Genomic DNA, 27,070 nt, shown 5'->3' with positions numbered 1-27,070 from the left:
TCCAAACAATAATTTGGTGTTATATTGCACCGATCAAACAATCATCAACAAATAAATGAAAAGTTAAAGTTGAGATAATGTGTAGAAAGTAATTGCGCCCTCTGCTGTTAAAAAGGACGAGAGCAGCGGGCTCGTTGGCTCATAATTACACAGATTAAATGAAGCACGGAAAAGAGGCGCAAACATTAAATTGTTTCAACTCCTTGTATCAAAGCATTGGAGTTTTGTGTCCTATCTGAGAAATGTCGACAAAGACACGACACATTGCATTCATTCATCCGTAAATCACGAGAGTTTGAGAGGGTTGAATGATGACCGTGTTTTTGATGTTATGGGCGGATCTGCGCCTTCATGGCTCCAGGGTCACACCTTCCCCAGCCAGCTGTGCGTAAAGATGATGAGCCCCCTCCTGTGAGTGATGCAGACGATCAATCGACCACAGCCCAACACAGTGGGACTGAGACGGAGGACAAGTATGCAGCAGTGACAATTTCTTAATTGTGTTGGTTTGACAGGCTGTTTTTTTAATAGACGCAGGGTCCTCCACTGGGCATGCTCCATGTGATGTGAGAGGAGAGGAGCTGGGCGAACAACAGGCAGTTGTTTGGGCGTTTTTTGGAGGAGGTCGATCTCCCTCTCATCTCTCTCATTCTCTTTGTGAGGCTGCAGCGCAGAAAGCAGGACTGTCTTTCTCCTCAGACCGACATGTATGACTGACAGGGGTGGGTCTGTGAGTGGGTCACAATCTTTCTGCTGAGACAAAGACCTGCTGTTCAGCGTTAGAGGCGGTGAGGGATCAGGGCTGAGTGTGAAGGAGGTGAGTCTGTAGGCAGCAGCAGCAGCAGCAGAAGGACGGAGGCGCTCCGAGTCTCCATCAGGCGCTGTCCGCTCAGCACCACCGCAGTCACCTTGCTGTGAAAGTCATAAACCTGCTCAGGACTCAGCTCATCAACCGCCGCAACCTGGTGAGTCCAATGAGCTGGATTTATCTCAGTGTCACAGAGAAAACTGCCAGCATTATGTCCCTTTATCTCGACATCTTGGGTTTACCGACGATGTGACGTCCATTCTTAATGCCATGCCATTGGCTGCGATCATTTTGGATTTCGATTATATACCATCCAGCGAGTCTGGCAGCTGTACGCTTTCAGGAGCCCTCAGTCGTGTGACAGGTGCTTGCAGAAATCACAGGGTATAAAGGGGGTGTAGCCTGATGCGTAATCAAACAGGTCTGATTTCTTTCACAGTTTGGTGAGAAACGACAGGCTGCTTTGAGCGCTGCTCTCCTTTTGTAATTGTCGCCGTCAATCTGATCACTTGTGTGCATTTAGTTGCACAGTGCGCCAAGACTTACCATTGCGATGAAGGGAACTTATTGGAGAAATGCCTAAGGGACGCAATGGGCCTGAGCGACGACAAGGATCGCATTGTGATAAACGTGGGAGGGATCAGACATCAGACATACCGCAGCACCCTTCGCACCCTACCTGGCACCCGCCTGTCCTGGTTGGCAGAGCCTGATGCGCCCAACCACTTTGACTATGATGCCAAGACCGAGGAATTCTTCTTCGACCGCCACCCTGGCGTTTTTGCACATATCCTTAATTACTACAGGACAGGTAAACTGCACTGCCCGGCTGATGTCTGCGGGCCCCTCTACGAGGAGGAGTTGGCCTTCTGGGGCATTGATGAGACAGACGTGGAGCCATGCTGCTGGATGACCTATCGCCAGCACCGGGAGGCAGAGGAGGCCCTTGATAGTTTCAGCGGGGGTGGACTGTTAGACCTGGTGAACGACGATGCTGAGCCAGAGGTGGAGCATGCCGAGGATGATGTGGATGAGATGACAAGGAGGCTGGCACAGGCAGACTGTCATGACACCAGGAGCGGGAGCCTGTGGAGCCGCTGGCAGAGACGCGTCTGGGCTCTGTTTGAGGACCCCTACTCCTCCAAATATGCAAGGGTGAGTAATTTTTTTTTAAGATACTCTCTTGTGCTGGATTATATAAGTCTTTATCCGGTTTTTACCAAAGAGTTTGGTTCTTTATTCATTTTTTTTAAAATTAATTAGCTCAAAAGTATCTTAAAATCATTAACTGGTTTGAAATAAGCCAAGCTGACTGATTCTCCTCCTTTATGGTGGAGCTATTGGTGACCTTGAATTTGCACTCCCAGGGGTCTCCACAGCAGGTCGATATGATTGCATCAAGAAAAAGGAGGGGGGATCAACCAGAGTCATAGGTTGTAAAAACAAAAAAGAAACACATGGTAAACATTAAAATCAACCATCTCTTACTTGAGAGAGATGACAAAGAAAGGCAGTTTGTCTCCCACAGGTCTTGGGATTGATTTTTATAGGACATAAGGTTCCCAGGTCTGGCTGGCTCTTTGCTTAAATGGGCCAGCAACACATTAGGAAACCAGATCTTTGGCACCACCATCATTGTTATGGCAGACCTCCAGAAAAGAATGAGGTTGCTGTTTGAGGTGACATTTTTAGTCTTTGTCATGGGCACTTTTCCATCCAGAGTAATGTAACTTGTTGGTGACAACAAAATAACTTTACACCATTTGATTTCTTTTGTTGTTGCTTTTTTAAGTGACCCCCCCCCCCCCCCCCCACCCCCCACAAATACCAATGTGCTGCATGCTGCTTTAACAGCTGTAGCAGTGTGACAGTGACAATTTGCTATCAGGCCTCATCCAGCAACAGTGAACATTATCGAGTCTCACTATTTGTAGCAAACATAAGAAAAAAAAGAAAGAAAATATCCCACATTGATCATTCAGAGTTTCACCTTCATCATGTTGGAATATAAAACCCACATACACCACAGCCGTGCCCTACATTTGAAAATGAGCACAACAAAAGCAGAGCAAGGAGGATTGACAGAGCTCCACCAAGACTGGCAAGGAGATTAATTAGAAGTGAGCTTCAGAGTTAATTACAGACTCTTTTCAGTAGATACATCAGTGGAAAACCCTTGTCACTGCATATCACTGTAGGCCTGTAGTTTGCCAGCAACAGTGAAAATTAGCCAATAATGAGCAAACAGTCTTCGCCTGCCACCCTCCCTCCAGACCTCACTGTCACAAAGATACATCATTAAGAAGGTGGTCTGATGAGATACAGCTTCATTTCAACAATTTGAAAGTTTGTGTATAGGGAGCATTAACAGTCACCACTATAATGGCTTAAAACAACGACTGGAATGTGAGTAGTTTTGATGTATGTTTATTTTCATGTAGTCAAGCCTATAAAGCTATTTGAGATGTGGTCTTATATTCTGCAAAAGTCTTAATGATTTATTTCACCATGTTGAGATGTTTTGTCCAACTGTAGAAAAAAAGTAGAAAAAAACAACAACTATGAAACCAGAAGGTGATATAAATGACTGTTATGTGTTGTTTGTTGCAATCAGCGTTTCCAGTGTGGTTGAACAGAATAGCATGATACTGCAAGAAGCCCTTGTTATTTTGTACAGTGCACACTGTAGAGGGGGTGGAGAAAACAACCATATTACACAATCTGTTGAAAGCACCACTTATTTATGCTCAAAAACCCTCCTGAAATCGCTCTTGTATTTTGCCAACAAAACCTGGACAGTATCAACCTCCCAAATGCTTCAAAATGAACTTTGATTTGCATCAAGTATTACTGTTATTAACACACTATCTTAATGTTGAAATGTTGAATCTGAACACGATTACAGTCAAATACTACTGTGCAGTGATCTATTTGCTGTTAAAGAATTTTCATTTTTGGGATCCTCATTATGATCTGTGATGTTGTCTGATCTGATCAAAGCAGACAGCCCATCTCGAGTAAACATTTAGTTTCCCTTTGGGCCCTCGTACTGACTTAAAAATGAAGCAGACATTCATAAAAAGTTATTTCCTCAATACAAAGCAGTGAATTGCCATTGATGAGCTGTTATGATGAGGGCCTGTTTTCCCGTTGGTGCTGCACGCCGTCGTCAGCGACACACTGTGAATGAGCATGACTGACAGGGACGCAGTGTTTCCTTGGCTCAGTGGAATACACAGATTACTCAAGCCCAGACCTGCCCTTTCTTAACTTACAACGTCTGTGATGTTGTTTATTATTCCTCCCTGATGTTTAACAATGCTGCGCATTAGTTTGAGAGGGAGTGCAGTCCCTCTCTTAAAGACTTCGCCATGCATGAGCGAACTACTATTGATCCAACTTCTGCATTTCATTGAATGATTAAGTACCTATCCTCGCTTCCTCACTGCTACTCTGTACACCATCTCTGATCTATTTACCTCAGATTATCATTGAAGATAGGCACATTTCTCTCCTGCTGAAACTACAGTATGGTCAGAGGAACATGCATGCAAGACTTCAGTCAACCCAGGGGGAATACTGTCTCTGTTACACCCATGTAGTGCGCATGAGAAATATCAGAAGCTAAATGTGATGAAATATGATCACCTAATCAATAGACAATGAAAGGTAAAGTACTCTTTTTGCCATTAAGGGAAATGTGGGTTTCTCTCAGCTCAGCTATCCTGCCAGCTTGCTGTTATTCCCAAGAGTTGATCATCTGCACAGCATGACCTTGTGTAGGGGAAGGCATACAGTTTTCATGGTGCTGAAGGGAAGATCCCCTGCTAAATTTAGTCAACAGGGTTGACCCTAATGGCCCGTTTGCTCCTTCTATTGCAGGCTCTTTAGAATTCTGCATGTAGCGTACAGTTTAGAAAAGCAATGACCTTGAGGTACAGTAGAGGGACAAGAAGGAAGCTGACATCGATTGTCCCTTTCACAATGACACTTCAAAGCCAAGACACAGAGAGCGGGGCATGGTGGTGCTGAGGCGTGTCTGCTGCTGACACTGTCAGACTAGATTCCATTTTCACATATAATAGATTGAATTGCATTGTGTCTTTCTAGGATTGGCTGCTAGGCCATCAAGTTTGATGACCTGCATGCATTTCTGTGCTCATTCCCCTCTCTGTCCTTCTCCTCTCTTCTCTCCATTTCTGTGTTTGCACTCCATATATTATCCTCCTCAGTGGGTGGCTCTGGCCTCGCTGTTCTTTATTCTGGTGTCCATCACCACCTTCTGCCTGGAGACCCATGAGGCCTTCAACCCCATCATCAACCGCACCGAGGTGGAGCTGGTGGACAATGTCACGGTGGAGAACATTTACCAGGAGACGGAGACTGCGGCCTACCTCACCTATATTGAAGGCGTTTGTGTGGTGTGGTTCACTTTTGAATTTCTAATGCGAATAACTTTCTGCCCAAATAAGTTTGACTTCATTCGGAACGCCTTGAACATCATTGATTTTGTGGCCATCCTGCCCTTCTACCTAGAGGTGGGCCTCAGCGGGCTCTCGTCCAAGGCAGCTAAGGACGTTCTGGGTTTCCTGAGAGTGGTCCGCTTTGTTCGGATCCTGCGTATTTTCAAGCTGACCCGCCACTTTGTGGGGTTGAGGGTGCTGGGCCACACTTTGAGGGCCAGCACCAACGAGTTCCTGCTCCTCATCATCTTCCTCGCCCTGGGTGTCCTCATCTTTGCTACTATGATCTACTACGCTGAACGAATTGGAGCTAACCCTAACGATCCTCGAGCCAGTGAGCACACACACTTCAAGAACATCCCCATTGGATTCTGGTGGGCCGTGGTTACCATGACGACCCTTGGCTATGGAGACATGTACCCTCAGACGACCTCTGGTATGCTGGTTGGAGCCTTGTGTGCCCTGGCAGGCGTGCTGACCATCGCAATGCCCGTCCCTGTGATTGTCAACAACTTTGGAATGTACTACTCCCTGGCCATGGCAAAACAGAAACTACCAAAGAAAAAAAACAGGCATATCCCACGGGCACCCCAACCAGGTTCTCCTAACTTCTGTAAGGCAAGCATCAGCTCCCAACCCCAGAGCCCTATTGCCCATGACGACGTTTTCGAGATAAAATTTCAAGGTAAGAAATACGTATGACACCATCTCTGATGTATTGTTGAATCATTACCTCTCGGTCCTCCAGAAACAGGGGCATTACTATTCAGCTGTTTTATTCTCTGTCTGTTCCCATACTTCAATCAGCTGATGATTCAGGCACAAGATTAAACAAATGAATTTCCCACCGAAAACAATCAATGAAATATGTGATGAAAAGATAATTTGATTCTGGATAGAAGAGTAGAGAGATTGAGGCAGACCGTGAGAAATCTTGCTATTGATTTTGTACTTCTTAACACCGTGACTCACTCCTCCTCTCACTTAAGACTAAGCGAGAGTATGTATTTGTAACGTTTAGAACTAGGTAAGTAGATACTTAGAGTCACTTGATGCCCCTCTGGTGCCATTAGTGCAAAGACCTTCAATTTAGTTTCAAACACGCATAACACAACAGAGCATTCATAAAACAAAAAAAACATAAACATGAGACAACTGCTGTTGAAATGTGTGTCAATCCCCAGGTGTTTTATTCTGTATGGTCAGTTATATCAAAAAAATGCTGAATTGAATTAACAAAATAAGCTGTGTATGAAACCAGTTTTCTTGTTTCTTTTTGGTTTCTTTCATTGATTCTCTATTTAGATTCCAAGCTGAATGGTGAGGCAGCTAATGCAGCTTTGGCAAATGAAGATTGCCCCCATATAGACCAGGCCGTATCTCCAGAGGAAATCTTCAGCCCCAGCGAGAGAGAGCGGCCCTGCTTCCTGGTCACCACTGCTGAACGCCCCAACCACACAGGGGGCAGAGTGAGGAGGGGTACGTACAGTAACAGCCAATCACAGGCCCCCCTGAGACACTGACACCCTGTAGCCCGATAGACAGGACACTCTCCTTTATGCCTATTTGCTGAGTGTTACACCTCAGTAATTAACAGGCGGGCACACACACACACACACACACACACACACACACACACACACACACACACACACACACACACACACACACACACACACACACACACACACACACACACACACACACACACACACACACACACACACACACACACACACACACACACACAACAACAACATCAACAACAACAACAAACCTCTTATTACAAATTGCACACACTTTAACAGCAGCTGCTTGTCCTTATTCAGTTATTATGCTGGGATCTGTACATATTTCAACTCACAAAAACATATTGTTAGGACCAAGCACAACCAACCATAAATGTCGAGAATTGTCCACATCTACATAATATATTTTTTGATACCATTAACCTTATTTATTTACTAGTAAGAAAGCTATTTTCGAGATTTATATGATCTAGAATGTGTTGTTGTCTTACATGAGTAAGAAAGTATTTATGTGCTACATGTGTACCATGTATGTATATGTGTTTTAAAGATAAATATCATGCGGGATCCTGACTTATGAGTACATTGCTCTTGACCATAACAGTGCATGAAGTGTCTTGCTGTTGGGTGCTATCAGTATGGTGAAGGAGCACAACACAAATGGATGAAGGAAAATGTTCTTAAGATTAAATGTCAATTACTGATTTACCAATTTCTACACTTTAATGTGGGATTAAACTCATTTTTATGCCAAAATATTTAATATTAAAATTCAAAACATTCCTCTTAGAAAATCCTAAAAGCCTCCAACTGTGTGCAGTAAGTTGTGCACAGTGTGAATTTCCTCCTGTAGCTGAAATAACATTCCCTGCCTGAGGTGCCTAACTTTCTTAGTCTTTCACAGTGTTATACTCCGAACCATTCCAGTACCACCCGGTGCATGCTGTTGTACTCCTGATGCACTCAATGCATGGAGAATAATAATCTGTCTGAAGTCTGTGTTGACCTGTTTCTTTGGAGACAAAAACAAGAAAGCAACAGGTGTAGTATTACCAGTGAGGACCACCAAAACATTCTGTCATGGATTCAGTGCTGCAGTGTACTCAGAACGTTCTCTGTTTTTCAACTGAAGGTTATGAAAAGCCTTGGAGCCTTAACAGCATGTCTGGCATGAGCGGGGATGCCTCTGGAGTGTCCTCAGTGTCCGCCCTGCCCTGCAGCCCACCCTGTCTAATGCAGCACTCACATTCTCCCATCCCATCCATTATGTAGCATGGTTGAGTAGCAGACACAATGCCATTGGAAGGCCAGTCCACACTCTTCTAAACGTTACCGTCAGACTTTGCTTTTACACTTGCCTTCGCACCTGCTTTGTTTTTTCATCTTTACTTTATTTTATTTTTTTCCTGAAAAAAAAAAAAAAAAGATTGTACTTAACTGTGCTTATACTCAAGCTTCCCAAGTGTTTCTCCTTGGGTGTGTCATCATATTGTAGAGTAGGAAGCATTGGGACATGCCACTCTGCATGGGTCACCTCAGATGCAGACAAAGCACTGTTCTACTTTTACCACAGGCTAACCCTTCTCTTTTCCCTGTGTTTATATCATTGCCTGTTGCTCTGTTGCTTTTGATCTCTCATACTCCTCTGCCAGTAACCTTTATCTCATTTGCTTTTTATAATTTTGTGAAAGAAAATTTCATAAAATGTAAACCCTGCTAGTGGTATGCTGGACATGGCTTTTAAACATATCCTGAAGCTGTTAAGGGAACTACTCTTAAAATGCTTTGCAAAGTAGAGACGTTATCATTCTGAAAGTGCAATCCAGACTCAATGCTACCTGAGGGACCATTGGAAAAAAAAAAAGAAAAAAAAGAAAGAGAAATTGAACGTCTTGTTCACGATTTCCAATGCAATATGGAGATGAAGACGATTTCTTTGAAACCAGTGATGACTACATCTAATGTCAACTGAACTAAAAGTGTTTATTCATTTGCATGCACTGCATGAGAAATTATGTTCAGCGAGAAGCTAACTGTATTGCAGTATCTGTAAAGAAGCATTTTACTTTGAAAAAGCTTTCAAAGCTTTGTCATTTTATGCATTTTGGAACAGCTTTACAAGAGACTCAGTCACAGCAGAGATGTTTATGTAGCCACCATTTTTTGCCTTTCCCCAAATTCATATATTTATTTTCTTGCTATTATTTGACTGGGGCCTCCAACCGAAATTGATTTAACTTGAAGAATTATAAAGCCAACCGATGCTGTTATGAGCATAAATAGTTTTTATACAAATATATTTACTGGTAGTTTTTAAGCTGTTTAAATAGTCTACAGCAACTTATTTTACTGCTGTGCTGCTAAATTAAGATAGAACTCATGAATTATGAAATATGGTGCCTTCATATCTGGTGAGGCAAAGTAAAAGCGAGGAATACATTGACAAAATATTACAGAAGTGCTCCTAGTGTAGCATTCTTACACTTTATACCATGCTCATAACAGTGTAACAGACACTTTATTTTAAAAGGGGCACTTTGAATGTTTTGCAGCACCCTTGAATACTTAGTCATATTTAAAAAAAAAAATCCCTCTTAATTATTGATCTACCACTGAACACGTAGTACAGTATAACATTTAGATGAGTAGTTACATACAGCACAAAGAAAAAGAAAAGAAACACCAACCTCAGATTTTTGTATATTAAAGCACAAAATATTATGAATGGGGACCAAGCTGAAGCTTTCCAGAGCCAAACTATAACGACTTATGATTAACACGAGATGTCACAATGAATCCTGCAGTATGTATGTCTATTGATTTAAAATATCAATACTGTTACTGTTACATGTATTGATCTTAACCCAATAATTATGCACAAGATTTTCAGGGCACTTTAACAAATTTCAGAAATGTTCATTTCTAGAAAAAAGATATAGTAATTATAGCAAGTCATCTCTTACATTTTGTTTTGATTCTCAGTGAACAGTTTTACATTTTGAGTCATGTCTCTTGTGGTAATTAATGGTCGTTATATATTTAAGGAAAAAAAAAATCGTGTGAAGATTTGATGTGAAGAGATGCAGGTGAATTATATGCTCATGCAATTCAAGTGGAAAAAAAAAACAAGTACACTAAGATATAGTGTTGTGGTTCTACTTGGGGAAAGGTAAATGCATGTATTTTACATTTATGCAACAAAAAAAGTATTGAAATAAAATATGTAAATATAAGTCCTTGCATGTAATAAATTTTATATACAATGAGTGTTTAGACTCTGTTTTTTTTTTTCAACAGCACTGCATACATACATCTTTCCTTTCCCACTAGCTCATGGCTAGTGTTTTCAACTGCTGTTTGACCCTTTGTGTACCTGTGTCTGGGTCAAAGAGAACGTTAGAGAACGAGTTGACTGTGAGAGCATGAAGCAAAGTTTACAACCGCATGACAATGACTGATATACTGTACATCAACCTGTACAAAACAGCATGATCGGGCATGTTTGATTAACCTACTCAGAGTCCAACATCTGCACACAGACAGTACATTGGTGTCTGACGCCTTGGCTAAGCATGGGAATTACATGGTAAACCCAAAGTTTACCATGAGGAACTAATGGAGCACATTTTCTTTACTCTTCAAGCTCAGTCTCATCTTGCCTCTTCCCTCATCACCGTCATCATTTCCACCGTCACATAATTTGTGTAATAATTTATTTTTGTTATTGTTTTTTTATATGTTTATAGAGAACCAACGACAGCACCGGAGCAGACAACCAACAGAGTCAGTTTGTGTTATGAACCATGGTGTACCAACCACTATGTGTATGACCCATAATGGCCCATCACCCACCTGATAGTGCTGTAGCATTGTTTTGTGTATACTTAGCATTTTTAAATGGGTGTGACAGTGACAACCTGTACATCACAAACTCAGCATAGATGTAGCACTGAGAAAGTTTTGTTGTCAAGCCTTATGTAGCTCAGTATCTGTGACTGGTTACTGTGTTGTAATTTGTGTGCCTCTTTTTGGTGTGTGCCAGTGCTGTAAATATGCTTTTTTTTGTGTGCTGAAGTTGTGTGTACCAATGTTTTGAGCGATCATCAAATATCTGTGTGCTTCTTCTGTTGAAAGGAAAAAAAAATGTTGCTCCGACTCGATACACATCCTCTCCAGCAAAAAACAAAAAACAAACAAAAAAAATTGCCACTTGTCAGCCAGACTCACTAGTTGGAAACAGATCGATAACTTTGCACTGTCATGGTCACATTTTTGTAGACTTTTTGCACTGTTTTGCACCAGTGAACCTTTGACATTCCTTTGGTATATTTTCATGCATTAAATAGATAACTTCCACAATAATAATAATAATAATAATAATAATAATAATAATAATAATGGAAAAGGGGTCCATCTTCAGAAAAGACCACTATAACCTTATTATCGCTACATTACTATCACAAGTTGTGCTGTTTGAAATTGGTTATTAATGTAGATGAAATTCAGGATATTGAAAGAGGAATAATAGTCATCATTGTTGATTGTTGATACATCTTTACAAGTAGCTATACTTTGTTTCTACAAAGACAGTTTATCGATCAAATACATAAATCCATATTAGTCAGGCCATTATTCTGTTGAACAGAAGTAATAGTTTGACAATCATTTTTAATTGGATTCTTCGTTGTGCACATGTAAATTGGTATATGAGTATGTCATACAAACTAATGCCAAATCATTATAATCATCATACTGGACAAGTGCCTCTGTTATGCAAATTCTTGTTACATTCAGGAGTATAGCTTGAGCTACATTCTAAACCAATCTACATGTTATGTTAAATTAGCCATTAGCCACCAGCCACTGACAAAATGATGAAGCTCAGTAGGCAGAGCAAATGAAAACGGGAAGGACCCCCATCGGGATCAGCTTCTGAAAGCTAGCGATGAGCAAAAATAATCAAAACAAATGACAACTGAGTAAAAGTTACAGATCCAGATTGTTTGCGTGGAAAAGTTAGTGAGAAGGGACCAACTTTTTACCAAACACCTGCAAACACACTGCCGACAACTTGCTGAGATCTGCATGCAGTCAGGTGACGCAGATCTAATTCTGCCAATAGAGCTGAGCACAAAAGGGGGGGGGACAGTGTGCCTATCATTGTCCAACACAGATGAAATAAAAGACAACAGCAGCTACTATCTTGAAACGGATTCAATAATGCAACTAAGAGGCAACTACTGTGTGCCATTTAGTGAGATTACAGAGTGTGTGTTTTGAACACCATGCATTTTGTGGTTAGTTATCTCAATAAGGTGTTCAGTGATCGTTTCAATTGGTTTGTTGTTTAGGGAATTTTTTGTGTCTTTTTTGACCAACCGAGTTCAGACTTGTACAATAAATAGTGATAAATAAAAAAAACACAGAAATCAATTTTTCAACGAGTGCTGGTTTATTTATTTTTTTGTTCCAAACTAATCAAGGTAAAACCTCTTTAATTTACCTAACATAGAATTTTAGCATGTTTTCCCACATTCGATTTGCATAAACCACAGTAATAAAATTATGAACCTCTAAAATCAAGTAAAGCAATAATAAGCCAGGAGCTTTCCTGAGTCTTGACATTGTCTTCGACCAAAGCCTGAGCTTTACAGTTGCAACCGGTCCCCAGGTACTGCACTGCGGCTGTACACCACTTATAAATATGTAGGCTGGGTCACCTACTAGAGTCCCCTTTCATTATGCATTAATGAAGTATGAAAGCACATTAAATAAAGTGACACACTGGCTACATATAAAGAGATGGACAGGTGAAATTTGTATGTGTAAGGGGTAAATCATAAGATGACAGATTTTCAGTGTGATGCACAGAGATTGACGGCCTCCTGACACCCAGGATCACAACAATAAAACTGCTGACATGTGAAGATAGAGCTGTAGCAGCAGTCCAGCCCATCCCTCACAATTTCTAACAGCTTCATCCAGGAAGACAAACATCATAGTTGAACCTGCAGCCACTGGTACGGCCATATCAATTGCCCTCATCATGTCCATCAAAGTAACGAGCGGGCCAGAGAAATGACCTCTGGCACACGCAGCATAACTCAGCCTGGGTCCAACAATACATACAATATTTATGACAAATACAGCCTGTTCAAGCAGCTTGGATGATCTTCTTTATAAGGCGAAAGTTACTGGACACAGTTAAGGATACTTGATCACAAGGAAACAGAAATATGTTTATCCTTCAAATAATCATTATTTCTTATTTCATAGTGTCTGATTGCTACGCTGAATCAAAGTCAGTGCTCTGCTTTATTCAGTTTAATCCTGAGCCTGTTGTCACAGCGCTCACTGCTAAGGAGTGTCCGGCTCCACAGCCGATGAGGAGAGGTCTTAGACCAGACACGAGCTGTGGATGGAAGACGTCTGTCTGGAAACTGTCTCCACACATGCCGTGTTCATTCCAGCCCCACGAGAGGAGACAGCCTCCTGAAAAGAAGAAGTTTCAGGGGTCAGTGAGGCTGGCAGGAGAGCATTAGGGCTTAGAGGCTAAAATTAACAGCCTAGATTAAAATAAAAAAAAATTATTTAAAAATAGGAGATCGGTGCAAAAACAAAAAGGAAAAAAAATAGAAACATGCTATCGTAATCACGCACGCACACAATCTGTTCCCAACGTTGACAGTTGACCAATAATGAAGAATCCTTGCTCTTCACAGCTGGGGAGCTTGTTGGTGGGTGTGGTCAGGTCTGCATCACCGCGGAGACACGTGCCATGGCAACACAGTTACCTAATAGGCTCCATTGCCATGGCAACAGAAGCGAGCTTGCTTTCTCAAGGGTAACACATCTTCAAGCTTTCCCTGTCCTGCAGCCGTGTGCCTTTCATGCCATCGTTTCATTTATTTCATCAAGGGGTTCCTTTGTCTTCCGTCTTTTCACTGTCAGTCTCTGAATGTCACGTTGGGATTCGACAACAGACATATGTTTTCAGAAGGTAACAGACCAGGATATCATGCCAGCAGCTTATGTCGATGTGACAGTCTGCCAGATAAGGCACACGCATTATAGACACACATGTTGCCTTGTACTTAATACTCTGCATATATTTATACCTGAAGTGTTTGACTCAGTTTGAACTGTAAAAGTCATTCAATAGTGACATTTTGTCAGTAAGAAATTCTTGTTTTGGTGCTCTGCTGTATTCCATGGACTCACTGACTGAAGTAGTGCACATCAGTGTTTCCATGGAAACCAAGTGCCTTCACAATATTCTGCACACCAAATGGAGATAAACACAGAAACACAAACCAAAAATCCATTTCTTTTGTAAATAAATCCTGCCATTGTTTCTTCACCGCTTGACAGTTTCAAATTTCACACCTAATTATTGACACCACAGAGGGACACAATCTGTGGGAGTTGGCTTTTTTTTTTTTTCTTCTTTTAAATAATGGCATGACTTGCATCATTCCACAAATACAATTTAAAGTGAAATCTAATCTGAAGTTTTTGTGCTTCTACAGTCCCCACTAAGTGGAAAATGTTCACATAAACGCACATCTCTCCTCAGATTGGATGAGCTGTGCCCACAGAGTCTTTGGCCCATCTCCCACTACTGACCACCAGTGATGAATTTCAAATATGAGGAACCCTGTCTCAGGTGCAAATGGGCAAAGGCTGAGGAGGCAACAGATATCATGAGCAGCGTGCAATGCTCTCCGTTCCTTTCCGCCTGACCTACTTCAGCACCAGAAATAGCAGCACTCAGGTCTCTGCTTCCAATCCCGTTTTGCTCTTTCACTGCTCCTGCCACCACGCTGGAGACAGGAGGAGGAACGGAGGAGATCCTGGTGAAGGAGCAAGATGTTTGAGGTTCACAAGCTCTTTCTTTACTGATTCCCCTTTCTCATCCAGTAACTTTTTTTTTTCCAGTGAGACCCACGTTTTGAAACAATTGGCAGTGTGATGGGCAGTCATTATAATTTCTTAATTATAATAGCATGTCCGTTATCCTTAAATTATTTCGTCAACGCATGACTTGAAAGCATGTACAAACAATGAGGTTTTCTCTGATGGAATGCTGCGCTTTTATTTCAGTGTTGATCTGCGATATTTATATTCATGCTGATGTTAAAAAAAAAAGAAGAAAAAAACTGGGTCAGTGTTCAAAATTTAATGCCAAAGATCTTACTTCCAAATGTTTGTACAGTTAGTTGGCGACAATAAGAAAGTATAGGACTTTAGGCACAGCAAGAAAAAAAGCACAGTTAACATCTCTGTAATTCCAGGGAATCGAAAAGATAGTTTTGTCGTTTAGTTTTCTTCGGGATGTGCACAACTACAGTGTTTTTGCTTCGCTCTCTTTTTGGTGGTGGCGGGGGGTATGAGGAGATTTCCTTTCAAACATCTGACAGGAAAAACATGCTTGTAATTGTGTGTGTGGTTAATTCGGCTCCTTTTTTACAGGCCTATTGCGCATAAGTGCTTTTGTAAATGACACTCATCTATCCGTGCTATAATTACATTTTGATGCCAGCCACAGAGGGATGGGCTGACCTCAGAAATCCTCAACAGTATCATCAAGATTAATTTTTCACACTCATGTTTGAATTTAACGTAGTATCAGTGGCTTTATGATCCTTTAATACAGAGGAAAAGTGAAATAGTTTAGTCTCACCTATGTGTATTCTCTTTTCCTCTTTGTAGTTGGAGTCATGTCAGGCCGGAGAGAATAAAGTTTTTACTTTCTGTTCAGTGTCTCATTAAAATATTTTGCTTCAATGGTATTCCTTCTTTATTTGCGTGTGACATTTACAGTGTGGCAATTAGTTGCAATCGCATTAGTATGAGACTCACCTACAATGGCAAGGTTATGCTCAGATCCACAACTTATCTGTAGAGAAGAAGATTTCAAAAATATGTGTAAATAACTGAGGTGCACACAAAATTTAAAGCTCATCTTTGAGACTTGTCATCTCAACATATACATGAGAAACATTACACATTTCAATGAAGAACTACAATGCAGATAACGTTGTCAATTTCCATCCTTCAAACTTTTGTATGACCATAACGTTGGTAAGTATTTTGTCTGTAAATGAATCACACACAGAAACAGGAAGGAGGGAAGCGAACACCAGGGGAAATAGAGGAGTAAATGTAAAGCCAAACCGTTCACAGTTTAATGTTTTGCTCCCTCTTCTTTCCCCTGCCTAACAGGACAGGAATGAAGAGAACTCATTGAAATGCTAGTTAATTATTGATCTTGAAAAACAAAACCCTTTGAATGCAGCTTTAAATAGGCAGACCTTCATTGCTCAAACAATATTTGCTTCCTGGTGCAGTCTGAATTGCTTTGTTTGGAGCACACACCTGTGACAAGCCATGAAAAGATTCAGGCCTACTGATTGCCGAACCATTGACATACTGTAATTAGTTTTTTCCAGGAACACCCTGAATAAATATTTACTCAGAATTTCCTCCATGAACGTACATGGACTAATACTATGAGGTGGGCTGAGAGAAATTTACGGCCCACTCCACTAATTCATCTTGCCTTTACACATAGAGGTGACAACGCTTCAGCATACGTCAGTGTTGCTGCAGTGATCGGTGCGCAGATGGAGAATGATTCGGCCCCTACCTTTGCTCATCCCTGACATTCGAGTTATTGGCAACGATTTCCTACAATAGAGTTGCCATTTAGACTACAGGTTAACTGCTGCAGTCCCGTGACACTCTCACGTAACTGTCCCCACGGGAGAAGGAAGCACAGCCTTTACTCAATGGAAATGGTCGTCTCCCTTCTGGATAATAATGGCAGTGTGAGTCTGCACACTAGCTATTGTGATGCTGCTCATTAGGAACCTTCTCTCCAGGGGCACTGTGGATCATTTCATGCTAGACCAGGCTGAGCTGTGTTTTTGGTTGTGTGCTGCCTCCTGGTGGTATCTTACAGACCTCAAACAACAAGCTGGCTTCCACATTGATTAAAAAATAAATAGAAGACATATCAATAACAGACTGGAGTGACCGAAGCATCTCATTTTCTCTGACATGTACAGTTTATCCAGGAGGTAGAGTGGCTGTGATATTAGAGAATTTCCTCCAGGGATTAATAAAGTGATTCTGATTGAGAATAATACATTGAAATCATCTGGTTTGTATTAATTTCCAAAGAACTACTAACAATGTTTTTAAATTGACAGTGGTTCTTAGTTGTGTGTGACGTAATTATCGAGAGGCTGCCTGGATACGCTCACATAGAGGGAGCAGATGTCAGAGCAGCATTCATATCTACAGACCAAATGGTTGTTATCCCAGTATATTTGTGAGGTTACGTTTATTTATTTTTTTGCTTACATTCCAACAACAAGAAAATAGTCATGAAAGTCAAAACAAATGAAAGAAATTGCCATTTTAAGCATAATAAACCATGTTGAGTAAACTCTGAGAAATCTTTCTGAAGTTGTATATTTGATAATATAGAGATATTATTTTGGTATACAACAAAAATGTCTTTTCATACAGTGGGGGCATAGTTTGAATGTATCAAAATTGTAAGGTCCGTCTGAATAACCTTCAGACATCATAATGTATGTGTCCTCTTTTCAATACTCTAAATTAATAGTTCATTTCAGTAGTACTTTTCATAAAGAAGTCAGACACTGCTTCACACAATATTTAAAAACGGGAGTACATGGGACTGATTTTAAATTCAGATTACTGGCCTTAAGGGATAGAGCAAAGGAATAGGTTTGCAGGAGTTCTATCACGGTAACTATTATAACATGTGCGTGTCTGAGTGATGTTCTGTCAATAGAAGTAGTTAAAACTGTATCCTACATTAAACTAAAAATACTACATGTAACTCTGTTCATTACAACTTATTTTTCCATTGTTTATATTTGGACAACCAGGGAGATGCAAATTCTCACCATGCAAACATGCAACTGAAACATAATTTAGCTGTTTACAAATAGGTGGAAACACAGATGTCCTACCTGTGTGGCTCCACAGAGCTCTTTAACCTCAGCAGGTGTGCAAACCTTCAAGCTGCCACCGTCTGCTACAGGGCCTGCTGACTGCTGCTTTGAGTCTGTACTTGTTGATGCTCGTTGGCCCAGCTGTCCATAATCTCCTCTGCCCCACGTGAACACCCTGCCGCTCTCTGAAAGGAATTACAACCTATTCAGACAGAGCAACTGTCCCTTAAATCCCACTAAAACTGGTAACCGCAGCATGTATGATGTGTATAATGGTGTCTGCATACCTGTTTGAGCAACAATGTGTGTCCAGCCGCTCCACACATGAATGACTTTCTCTCCGTCCATCAGAGATCGTCTCAGGAGAGTGGGGCATGGAAGAAAGGGCTCTGTGGTGGCCAGCTGACCATGCTTGTTGCTTCCCCACAGGAACAAATCACCATCTCCTACGCACACGCGCGCACACACACACACAGGAGGACCATTACTTTTTATACTGCAGAGGCAGCAACAGAAAAGCAATTGAGAAGCACTGGTCAACTAATTAGGAGGACAGAAAGGATGTCAGATTGATTTATGAACATGAGGTTGAAGACAAGTCACTACTACACATGTAAAAGCTCCCTATGGAACAGGAGAGCAAACACATAATGGATCTGTTAATAGAATATAGCCTCCGCCAATCATGTTTGCTTCTCTGATATGCAATGTCGTCACTGTATTTGCTTTGAAGCCAATTGTAAACATCTTCTATCTGTAAGGAATAAGGTACAAGCCATTTCTATCAAAGTCAACATTCTGTACAGGTATGTTCATACCTGTAAGGCACACACTGTGAGATGAGCCTGCTGTTACAAAATGTGATATCCTGTGATCCAGACCTGCAACATGAACACAACACTATAAATAACCACAAATAATAAAAAAAAAAAACTAAACCAGATAGCTAGATAGCTAGATAGAGATATAATGCCAGCTTAACTTACCTGGTACCAGTGAAGGCTCCTTAGAGCTGAGATGTGGTGGAACAGGGTGTGGACTGAGAGCTCTTTTACCATGACTGAAAAGACCCAACCCCCACTGATAAACGGTGCCAGAGTCTGAAAGCCAGAGGCAAGATATTAAGTGTTTTATCAAAAGTAAAATGAAACCTGGCCATGTGGAGAGTTTATGGCACTACCTTACCAGTAACAGCAAGTGAGTGTCTCAGTCCTGCTGCTACACTCACTATGGGCTTCTTCAGACTCTGGAAAAAAAACCCAAAACAAAATGTTACGAGTGCTTTGTTCAATCTGATGAAACTGACCAAGTGGGGGTTGGTTCAAGAAAGCTCTACACTAATTATGCAGGTTCAGGAAAATTGTGTTTACCTCAACAGCAAGCAGCTCTGCAGAGTGTGTGAGTGTCTGTCCAACACCCAGTTGACCAAATGCATTTGATCCGCATGCCAGTAACTGACCACAATCTGTTCATGGGATATTAAAACGAGAAAAAAGATATTCTGTAAGTAAAGCATGATAATACCATTTGAATTTCCTGTCATGAACAATCAACTTCAAGGGTAAGGAAAAATAAATACTTCTGAGAATTAGAAATTGCTCACCACTGAGAAAAAGAGTAAAATCCCAACCACAGGCTACATTTGTGATTCTGCTATTCAGGACAGGGCAGAGTTGAAGAACTAAGACGTCGGTACTGTGGCCGAGTCCCAGCTGGCCTTTGTGATTCTGACCACACACGAACACTTCTCCATTCTCTGTTAAACACAAAAGTGTAAAAATTTAGCAAGGCACAAACTTTATAAACTGAACAGCTAAAAAAGGAGACAAAAAGGTCATCAGATTGATAGTTGATGACCTTGCAGACTCAGGCGCCTAACAAACTAGAAACTGAAATAAAGTTGTTCCCAACACAATTAGGCAGGATAAAGTACAAGGTAGAGCATATATTCCCATGATTCGTCTATAATTGACTTTTTTTTTATATCATAATTTACTTATTTGTCAAATGTATCAGTATCTAAGTATCAGAACAACTTGTCAGAATTAAAAACAAACTGAGTTGTCTGTACGAGTCAGTCAAAGGCGGTTATTCAATCAACAGTATTTTCTTTGCACTGGCCACACCTTTGTTGTAGCAATACATTTAGCTTTATCCATTACCTTCAAAACTCAGCCTTGCTTAGAGTCATAAAATCTGAATTGTTGTATCCAGGCAGGTTTTAGCATGAGGACAGGTACATTTTCCCTGGATTCTCTGGGAATTCAAATGCTTGCCAGGCAGAGCAGGCACAGCAGCTTACACCATCTTCTAACATTTTAATATGGGGTGTATTTTTCTTGAGGAAGCACCTCCACAGGAGTTCTTGTTTTTCATGTGTGACAAGCTGTAAAAAGAATTATAGAATTTTATGTGAAAACTGTTTCTTGTGTCGACACCCAACAATGTGCCATTGAGATAAGGTACAGGCACACTTTGCTCGAAGTGACTTGAACTTATTTGTACATCCAGAAGTAACTTTATTTTTCATACTAGATTCATCAAGTTACAGTTGTAGCACTCAAGAGCAATTTCAAGGTGTTTATCAAAACTCCATCCATCCCTCTTCTTAACTGCTTAATTCGGATGGGGTCGCGGTGGCAGTGCATAGAGGAAAGAATCACTTTTCAAGAAACCCTGATCATGATCTGGGCTTCTTTAATCAACACAGCATCGAGCTGAAAACACAAATTACATTTTGAAAAACGAATCTGTCTGTCTCCAGGAGGAGGCGCCAGGTGACCTGTGAAGGAGTTAGCCATCTTGAACACACGTTAAGCATCAGGTGGGCAGATAGGAGTTATTGGCAGTTTGTTTTCGGGGGCAGACACACACACACGACCGTACCGGTGATCACTGCGGTGTGTCCTCCGCCGCCGCTGATCGCCCGGACCGCGCGGTTCTGCAGAGCCGAGGTGTCAGAGAGTCGAGGCACGGGCTGATCCTCCACATCCCCCTGCCCCAGCTGCCCGTAGCTGTTGGCTCCCTAACAGTAAACGACATCAATCACAAACTATACCGGGAGTAATCGGAAGAGCTCTCGGAGCTCCGGCCACCGTCAGTCCCACGTCAGCCAGCGTGTTAGCAGGCTAAGCTAACGTTCGCAGCAATGCGCAGGGTCGCTGTCAAAGTGACACTTTACGACTGGAAGACGGTACCAGGGTTGATTAAAGTAAACGACCTGGGGCAAAGTGTTCGGAAAAGTTACTGGTGGAGAAAACAAACTTACCCAAGAGTATAAACAAAAGTCCAGCTGTGAGCGTGTTTCCATGGAGCGCGGAGGGGTAGGATTTACGGCAGTGTCGTAAATCATCAACAACTGCAACGTGTGCGGCGCGGAGAGGTGAGCTCATGTCAATCCCCCACAAAAAGTATTGCTTGATACCTTGTTTTTAAAGGGGTACTTGAAAACTAAATGACACTGATACACGTTTTCATTCCAAAGTTGCTGTTTTTAGAGCTTTCAAATAACGACAGAAGAGGCTTTATTGACTGTCGCTGCCTGTTGTAGCTGACGTATCAGCGTTGCCGCCATATTGGATGAGGACTGACTGCGCCTCTGGTGCGTTCACTTATATGGAGATAAGACGTCCAAGTGATATTAATAGAATAATGTCGTTAAATGTGTAACTTATTTTAACATAATTTGGGTTGTAAGAAACTCCAGAAATGTAGAATAATGAAGATTTTAATAGATTGCAGAGCTTTCTTTGTCCGTGAAGCACTGAGAGTCACTCACCGACAGCATCCATTCAAGCCCTACACTTGTGATTTCCATCTTAAGAACAGTTCGGTGGTTTAGCGTATTTATATTTTCTGTAGTAATGTGTTCAGGTCAGAGAAACTCTTTTTGAAATGTCAGGAACCGACTGAACGTCAGCATTATCTTTTCTTTCAGACTCTTGCTGTTGCTGCTATATAATGAGCAACAGCATCATTATAATGAATAAATATCTACGACCTCATCATCTTTTGGAGAACACAAAGTCAGTAAGTAAAGGCACATTTGACATGCTGTGAAGACACAGTGAATGTTTTTATTTAATAATTTTTTTTTCTCATACATTGTCTACTTTTATGTCTATAATTTTTTACAGTAGAAAAATAATGTTTGAATTTTCAGAGTACTGTAGGTACACTCACTTCAAGAGGAGGTATTCAAAATCATGACTGAAAAATAAAATGCGTGCATGGACCAGATCTGTCATAATCAATCATGAAAGCATCTCTATTACACTAGTCAAAGTTTTCACTCTCATAAGTTCCCTCAACAGCACAAAAAAAACATGATACATACATCAAAATGAATACAAACAAGGTACATATTATACATATCAATAAATTGTGGAAGATTAAATATAAAGAAGTTGAATTAAGTGAGTTACAAAAAGCAAAGAAGAATCACAAGATCATACACGTTAGCAAAGTTAACAACAGGAAGAAAGAGCCACATATGTGTTTGTAACAGTTGGATGTTTAAAAGTGTACTGAAATACCTTAAAAGTACATTAATTATTTGTATTACAGAAGCTAATAGAAAAGCAAGAGGGTGTCCTTGGATTAAACAGTATTTTGGGTTTGTGAAATTTACTGAAATTAGAGGCCAAACATGACAAATGCACCTGCAAGTAACATAAGCGAAACATCAAACAATGAAGACAACAATGCACTTTGCCAAAAAGTGATGCACATTCATTGTACTGACAGAAGGGTGAAACACAAGCAATATCTGAACAGTGCTGGGAAAGGACACAGCAAGCGTTGATGGGCTGTAGGCGGATGACTTCAAATGAATTGTGGGCGATCAGATCAGACACCCAGCTGTTTGTTCAGCCGGCTGAGCGCGTCACCGACGATGTCAAGCTCGTGTCGGAGCTCCTCCACCACGCTGTTGATGCTGGGAGTGTCTTTTAGCACGTCCACACTCTGGGTGTATGGGTTGTAGCGCACTGTGAAGGGACGCTTGATGGTCTTGGCAAACTCCCTGATGAAAACACAAAATCGTCACTGAATAATGTGTACACACTCGGAAAACACCATGACATTTGCCAGGTCATATTTATTCGACAAATACTGGAGGCATTATTGTATCAAACAGTGAAGCGCACCTCATCTTGACCTTTGCCTCCTCAAAGCTGTCTGACACAAAGTAAACCTCCTGAAATGTTGTGATGATGCATTCCTGCTTGGATGTGACTTTTGGGTCAAATGGCATTATCCTTGAATTGCCAGAGAGTGCATGCTGTAAATGAGAAGCACAGTACAGATTAAAGTGAAACGTTCTATCAGGGAATAACAAGAAGCTCACCAACAAGAGATGTATTTGTCGTCTTAATTAAAACATTTAAAGAGGTGTTTGCAGTTTTCAATTTTATATATTTTCCAGTACATGACACAAGATGGAAAAAAAGATTGATTGATTGTTAATGTGCACACTGTATGTACTTGTTAAATCATGTTTACCTTCAGCTCACTGATGGATGACAGCAGTCCGGCTCCATATGCTCGCAGCTGCCCTTCTTGTTTGCATAGGCCAAACTCCACCGTGAAGAAATAACACTGTAACAACATACATCATGTTTTTTGTATGGTTCACAATAAGAGATCTGTTAAATAAGCTTGATTTAATTTGTGTAAATTGAGTTCTAGATGTGATACTCACGGTGGCCAGTTTCTGAACAGAGTCATCTGAGGCTCCTAATGAAGCCAGACCAATCTCTTGAGAAAACTGAGCAAAGCTGGGCTCTGCCAGCAGCGGGACGTGACCCAGCAGCTCATGGCATGTGTCCCTGTACAATACAAAATAACACATTATTAGACCTGTAATGTTGCGAGAATGTTACAGCCACACATTCTTAAAATTATTGTGGAAGTTACTCACGGCTCAGGGGTGTACAAGGGGTCGGAGCTGTGCCGCACATACTGGGTACAGTGGAAAACACGGAAGGCCAAACCAGCAAGGAAGTCGCGTGGCGACAGGTAACCTGCTACTGGCCGGATCATAAATCCGGTACGCTCTGAAAGCATATTTAGGTTGTTTGTGAGCGATCACATCCAAACAAGTAAAACTCACTGCATTTTAGATTAAAAAGGAATCTGTTGAGGGCACTCACCCCTCAGGAAGCGTGAGACGTCTTCCAGCTGAGGGATGTTGTCCTCTCGACATTCACAGTATTTGGACAGCAGCGGCAAGTTTTTCAGGTATTCCCGGCAGGCGTGGGTGGGATACAGCTTGTTGAGCTCCCTGTAGACAACTCCCCAAGTCTTCACTTCCTCCTCTGTGAACTCAATACGAGGAATAGGATCCCCACTGCAGCAAGATAGAAAAATCATTATGGTAAAGTTAAAAGTGTCTTTTCTAATCAGTCATTTGAATATATATACAAAACTTACTGTTTGTAAGCCATGGCCAGATCAGCAAAGTACTTTCGTCTTTTACGGTAGACATTGTCCTTGAAACCCTGATAGAGACAAATATGACAATTAAGTGCCTCATATTTAAAACAGTTTGCACTTTGTAAGTGAGCCGGCAGACTGATAACATACCGGATGGTCAGCGTCCAACTCAGAACCATACATCAAGACACGATTTGCACATTTGTCCAGGTCTGAGATCTTCTTTGGGAACCAAGGTACATTATACATCTCTGTTCAGGAAAGAGAATCGTTTATAGCAATTCTGGTGTTTTTAAACTGTTATTTCTGTATCTGTTTATTTGCTAGTTTTCTCACCATCCTCTTGAAGACAGGAGTTATCTGGGGGCTCCATGTCAACCACGTTTACATGCTTTCGGAGCAGCTGAATAATCTCATTCAGTTGTTCGTGGTTGCTGTCACAGTCCACATAAATTTCAAACTCAGAGTTGCGTCTCTTGGATTTCCTTGACTCTATGTGAACAAGGTTCACATGGTTTTCCTGTAAGATACAAAAGCATAATTTTGTGTTACCTTAACCAGTTAAAGAAACACACATATATTTATACTTAAGATGTGACTACAGAAAGGTACTCTGTGATAAAACAAATATGTACTGCATTTATCCATCAAAGAAGAAGAGTGCACTCTAACCACACCTGGAAGAGTTTAAGTGCCTTTACCAGTCCTCCAACCTCATTCTTGAGGGAAAAGATGATTGTCGCTCTCTCTTTCTCTGATGTGTTTTTCTTTTCTGTGTTTTCTTCAATTTTTGTGAAGGTTGATTTGTTTATCTGAAAAAAGCAATTGAAAACAGATTAAGGGTTGGTGACCTTACATGAATGCACAGCCTGTAATCACTTATTCAGCCATCCAAAAATCCTTTCGTGGTCTTGGTTTATGCAACACTTGCATAGCGCACTGAGAGAGAGGACTTGCAACCAAATCATGTTTTTTCACTGTGAAAGAAAATCAGCTGTTGAAAATCCAAACTCTGTAAGATTGAGATTAGTGCGTGCTGGAGGCTCGCAGCCCCGCTCTTCCAAATCAGCACCTCGGACAGCGCTCTCACGTTGACGCGTGTCTGTGCGCGCTGCACACGCCAGGAGAAAATGATTTTAATCCTGCTCCAGATTTCCAGAGGTCTTTAACACGACAACACACCTCGAGTCTGTGAAACCAGCATGTTTTAACTGGCTTGAGCCTTTTCCGTAGCCCTCTCACCCTTAACATGCAACTAAATGAGATATTACGCACACATACATTAAACTGTATTTGTAGTCTAAACGCATATATGAAGACGCGATAGAGCAGCAGGCCGCTAAATTAAAATCTTTTAAGTTAGTTCCTACCATATTTCGCCCTTTTAGCATCGTGTAGACCGCACAGCAGAGTGGTTTTCGTTGAAACCTGGTTGGGATCCCTGAAAGCATTAGTGCGTGCGCTGGATCAGGACGTTGGCTGGGGTCAACTCTTTGCGTCTCGGTTTAACGAAGATGAACTTGTCTCTGTCTCAAAGGATCGCCTTAAAGCAATCTCCTTTAAAGAGCGGGGAAGCCTATTATTAGCCCCCTGCGCGGTGAAATCTGAGCAGACATTAGGCAGCTTTTTATCAGCCTCGCGCGCACGTGGGGTGATTTGATGTCCTATATTATGTTTGTTTGTTAAATCGGTCTCTATCAAAGCACGTGTCTTTTTGAGGGACCTACACGAAAGGATTCAATCAAAGTATTTTAAATGTACGTTAACTTTGTGTTTTGAGCTTATTTCGTTTACTCATCTGCATTTCTTTTCTTATTTTTTATCATGGGAAAATTTGCAGCATTATTATTTGTGGAGCTTGATATAATAGACTGTATCCAAACATCACTGTTAATCACTGTTAATCCCGTCAGAGACTTAATCCATATAATTTGTAGATTTGCTTTTCAAATGCATCATTTTGCGCGCATTGTTGGCACGCGTGCTTTTAGTTTAAAATTTACTATGGTTTAGCTTATATACTTTATTCAAATTATGTTTATTGTTTCTATTTGTTGTCGCACTTTAGTCAATGTTTTTTTTATATATTTTATTTTCACTTTCCAAATCCATAACTAAAATTTAAATTATGCAAATATAGTTATTCTCGTAGCACAGTTTTTTCTCCGTGTTTCTAATAATGGCATTAGACAGACACACATCTTTTGTCGTTTACGATAGAAACGCGTGATGGATATATAAAACAACAACAGCAACCTGAGCGAAGACACCTTTATCACATGAAATGTTGAGGTTTCTCCTTCCTTTAACCCTCTTAACCCTTTGACGTAAACTGGCTTAAATTAATCTGCGATGACGAAAGTGAATGAAAGCTTATTGATGAAGATAACCAGGACCGATCTCTCCACCTTGTGTCCGCAAAGAACACCAAAGAGATCACATGCAAATAAATAACCTCCCATCTTTACAATAAAAGTCACACATTAGTATTCACTGTAGGAAAATACAAACTCTCAACACGCTCTCTCCGTTGTTTTGCAGACAAAGCTCTCACCTCGTTGTTGAGTAGTTTTTCTTCAAAGCCAATGTTCATGGAGTCAAAAGACCTTCCTCGGCGTGGTCCCTCGAGTTTGTTCGAGTACATGATAATTTGCAGCAGTTTTTATTCCCTCTTATAAACCCTCTAATCTGATTTGACGCAGCTGATTAATGTTCTCCAAGGTAAAAGTGGGTTGTCTACCCCGGGGAGCAGCGCTCATTGCTATTTAACCACTCACAGAAACAGGAGGGGGCAATAATCTCACTCACAACAGCAAATGGAAAAAGAGCAGCACCGCCCACCTC

General features: G+C 41.1%; 3 protein-coding genes across 9 annotated transcripts; 1 reads left to right on the top strand and 2 right to left on the bottom strand.

Moving 5' to 3' along the window:
- Window positions 1-420: 420 nt before the first annotated feature.
- kcnc1b (potassium voltage-gated channel, Shaw-related subfamily, member 1b) lies at window positions 421-10,977 on the top strand. Of its 2 annotated transcripts, none has more exons than XM_080475302.1 (4): window positions 421-1,963; window positions 5,041-5,956; window positions 6,577-6,750; window positions 10,547-10,977. In XM_080475302.1, exons 1-4 carry the CDS (start codon window positions 1,400-1,402, stop codon window positions 10,654-10,656), a joined length of 1,764 nt encoding a protein of 587 aa, XP_080331428.1. In that variant the 5' UTR covers window positions 421-1,399; the 3' UTR covers window positions 10,657-10,977. The 2 variants fall into 2 exon arrangements, with proteins under 2 accessions (XP_080331428.1, XP_080331427.1); XM_080475301.1 differs by lacking the exon at window positions 10,547-10,977 and adding an exon at window positions 7,933-8,653.
- A 1,261-nt stretch (window positions 10,978-12,238) lies between these two features.
- sergef (secretion regulating guanine nucleotide exchange factor) lies at window positions 12,239-21,145 on the bottom strand. Of its 3 annotated transcripts, XM_080475318.1 has the most exons (12): window positions 21,060-21,130; window positions 20,678-20,816; window positions 19,395-19,547; window positions 19,162-19,256; window positions 18,977-19,037; window positions 18,778-18,891; window positions 18,610-18,672; window positions 18,079-18,237; window positions 17,810-17,976; window positions 15,663-15,699; window positions 15,484-15,504; window positions 12,239-13,292 (listed from the first exon to the last, which is right to left on the bottom strand). In XM_080475318.1, exons 1-12 carry the CDS (start codon window positions 21,099-21,101, stop codon window positions 13,120-13,122), a joined length of 1,224 nt encoding a protein of 407 aa, XP_080331444.1. In that variant the 5' UTR covers window positions 21,102-21,130; the 3' UTR covers window positions 12,239-13,119. The 3 variants fall into 3 exon arrangements, with proteins under 3 accessions (XP_080331444.1, XP_080331443.1, XP_080331445.1); XM_080475317.1 differs by lacking the exon at window positions 15,484-15,504 and having other exon boundaries at window positions 21,060-21,145; XM_080475319.1 differs by lacking the exon at window positions 15,484-15,504 and having other exon boundaries at window positions 12,245-13,292; window positions 15,667-15,699; window positions 17,855-17,976; window positions 21,060-21,113.
- Window positions 21,146-21,831: 686 nt separating this feature from the next.
- Window positions 21,832-27,009, bottom strand: tph1a (tryptophan hydroxylase 1 (tryptophan 5-monooxygenase) a). 4 transcript variants are annotated; one of them, XM_080474331.1, is made up of 11 exons: window positions 26,781-27,009; window positions 24,904-25,038; window positions 24,563-24,746; window positions 24,377-24,477; window positions 24,224-24,291; window positions 23,944-24,140; window positions 23,712-23,847; window positions 23,493-23,619; window positions 23,294-23,389; window positions 22,939-23,072; window positions 21,832-22,814 (listed from the first exon to the last, which is right to left on the bottom strand). In XM_080474331.1, the coding sequence occupies exons 1-11, from the start codon at window positions 26,868-26,870 to the stop codon at window positions 22,640-22,642; spliced, it is 1,443 nt and encodes a 480-aa protein (XP_080330457.1). In that variant the 5' UTR covers window positions 26,871-27,009; the 3' UTR covers window positions 21,832-22,639. The 4 variants fall into 4 exon arrangements, with proteins under 4 accessions (XP_080330457.1, XP_080330459.1, XP_080330458.1 ...); XM_080474333.1 differs by having other exon boundaries at window positions 24,928-25,038; window positions 26,781-26,967; XM_080474332.1 differs by lacking the exon at window positions 26,781-27,009 and adding an exon at window positions 25,597-25,781.
- Between the last annotated feature and the right edge of the window lie 61 nt (window positions 27,010-27,070).

This window comes from Lipophrys pholis (assembly GCF_963383615.2).
Source record: "Lipophrys pholis genome assembly, chromosome: 11".
Lineage (NCBI taxonomy): Eukaryota > Metazoa > Chordata > Actinopteri > Blenniiformes > Blenniidae > Lipophrys > Lipophrys pholis.
This window is presented reverse-complemented; position numbering and strand designations above follow the sequence as displayed.

Bases quoted from the DNA above. Each gene is read 5' to 3' on its own strand.
- kcnc1b (XM_080475301.1), top strand. From the start codon at position 1,400: ATGGGCCTGAGCGACGACAAGGATCGCATTGTGATAAACGTGGGAGGG. The intron at 1,964-5,040 runs GTGAGTAATTTT...TATCCTCCTCAG, and splicing joins ACTCCTCCAAATATGCAAGG to TGGGTGGCTCTGGCCTCGCT. The intron at 5,957-6,576 runs GTAAGAAATACG...TTCTCTATTTAG, and splicing joins TTTCGAGATAAAATTTCAAG to ATTCCAAGCTGAATGGTGAG.
- sergef (XM_080475317.1), bottom strand. From the start codon at position 21,143: ATGATTTACGACACTGCCGTAAATCCTACCCCTCCGCGCTCCATGGAA. The intron at 18,892-18,976 runs GTAAGGTAGTGC...TCTGGCTTTCAG, and splicing joins ACACTCACTTGCTGTTACTG to ACTCTGGCACCGTTTATCAG. The intron at 18,238-18,609 runs GTATGAACATAC...GCGTGTGCGTAG, and splicing joins TCACAGTGTGTGCCTTACAG to GAGATGGTGATTTGTTCCTG.
- tph1a (XM_080474331.1), bottom strand. From the start codon at position 26,870: ATGTACTCGAACAAACTCGAGGGACCACGCCGAGGAAGGTCTTTTGAC. The intron at 23,620-23,711 runs GTGAGTAACTTC...TGTATTGTACAG, and splicing joins CCCTTGTACACCCCTGAGCC to GGACACATGCCATGAGCTGC. The intron at 23,390-23,492 runs GTGAGTATCACA...ATGTTGTTACAG, and splicing joins CTGTTCAGAAACTGGCCACC to TGTTATTTCTTCACGGTGGA.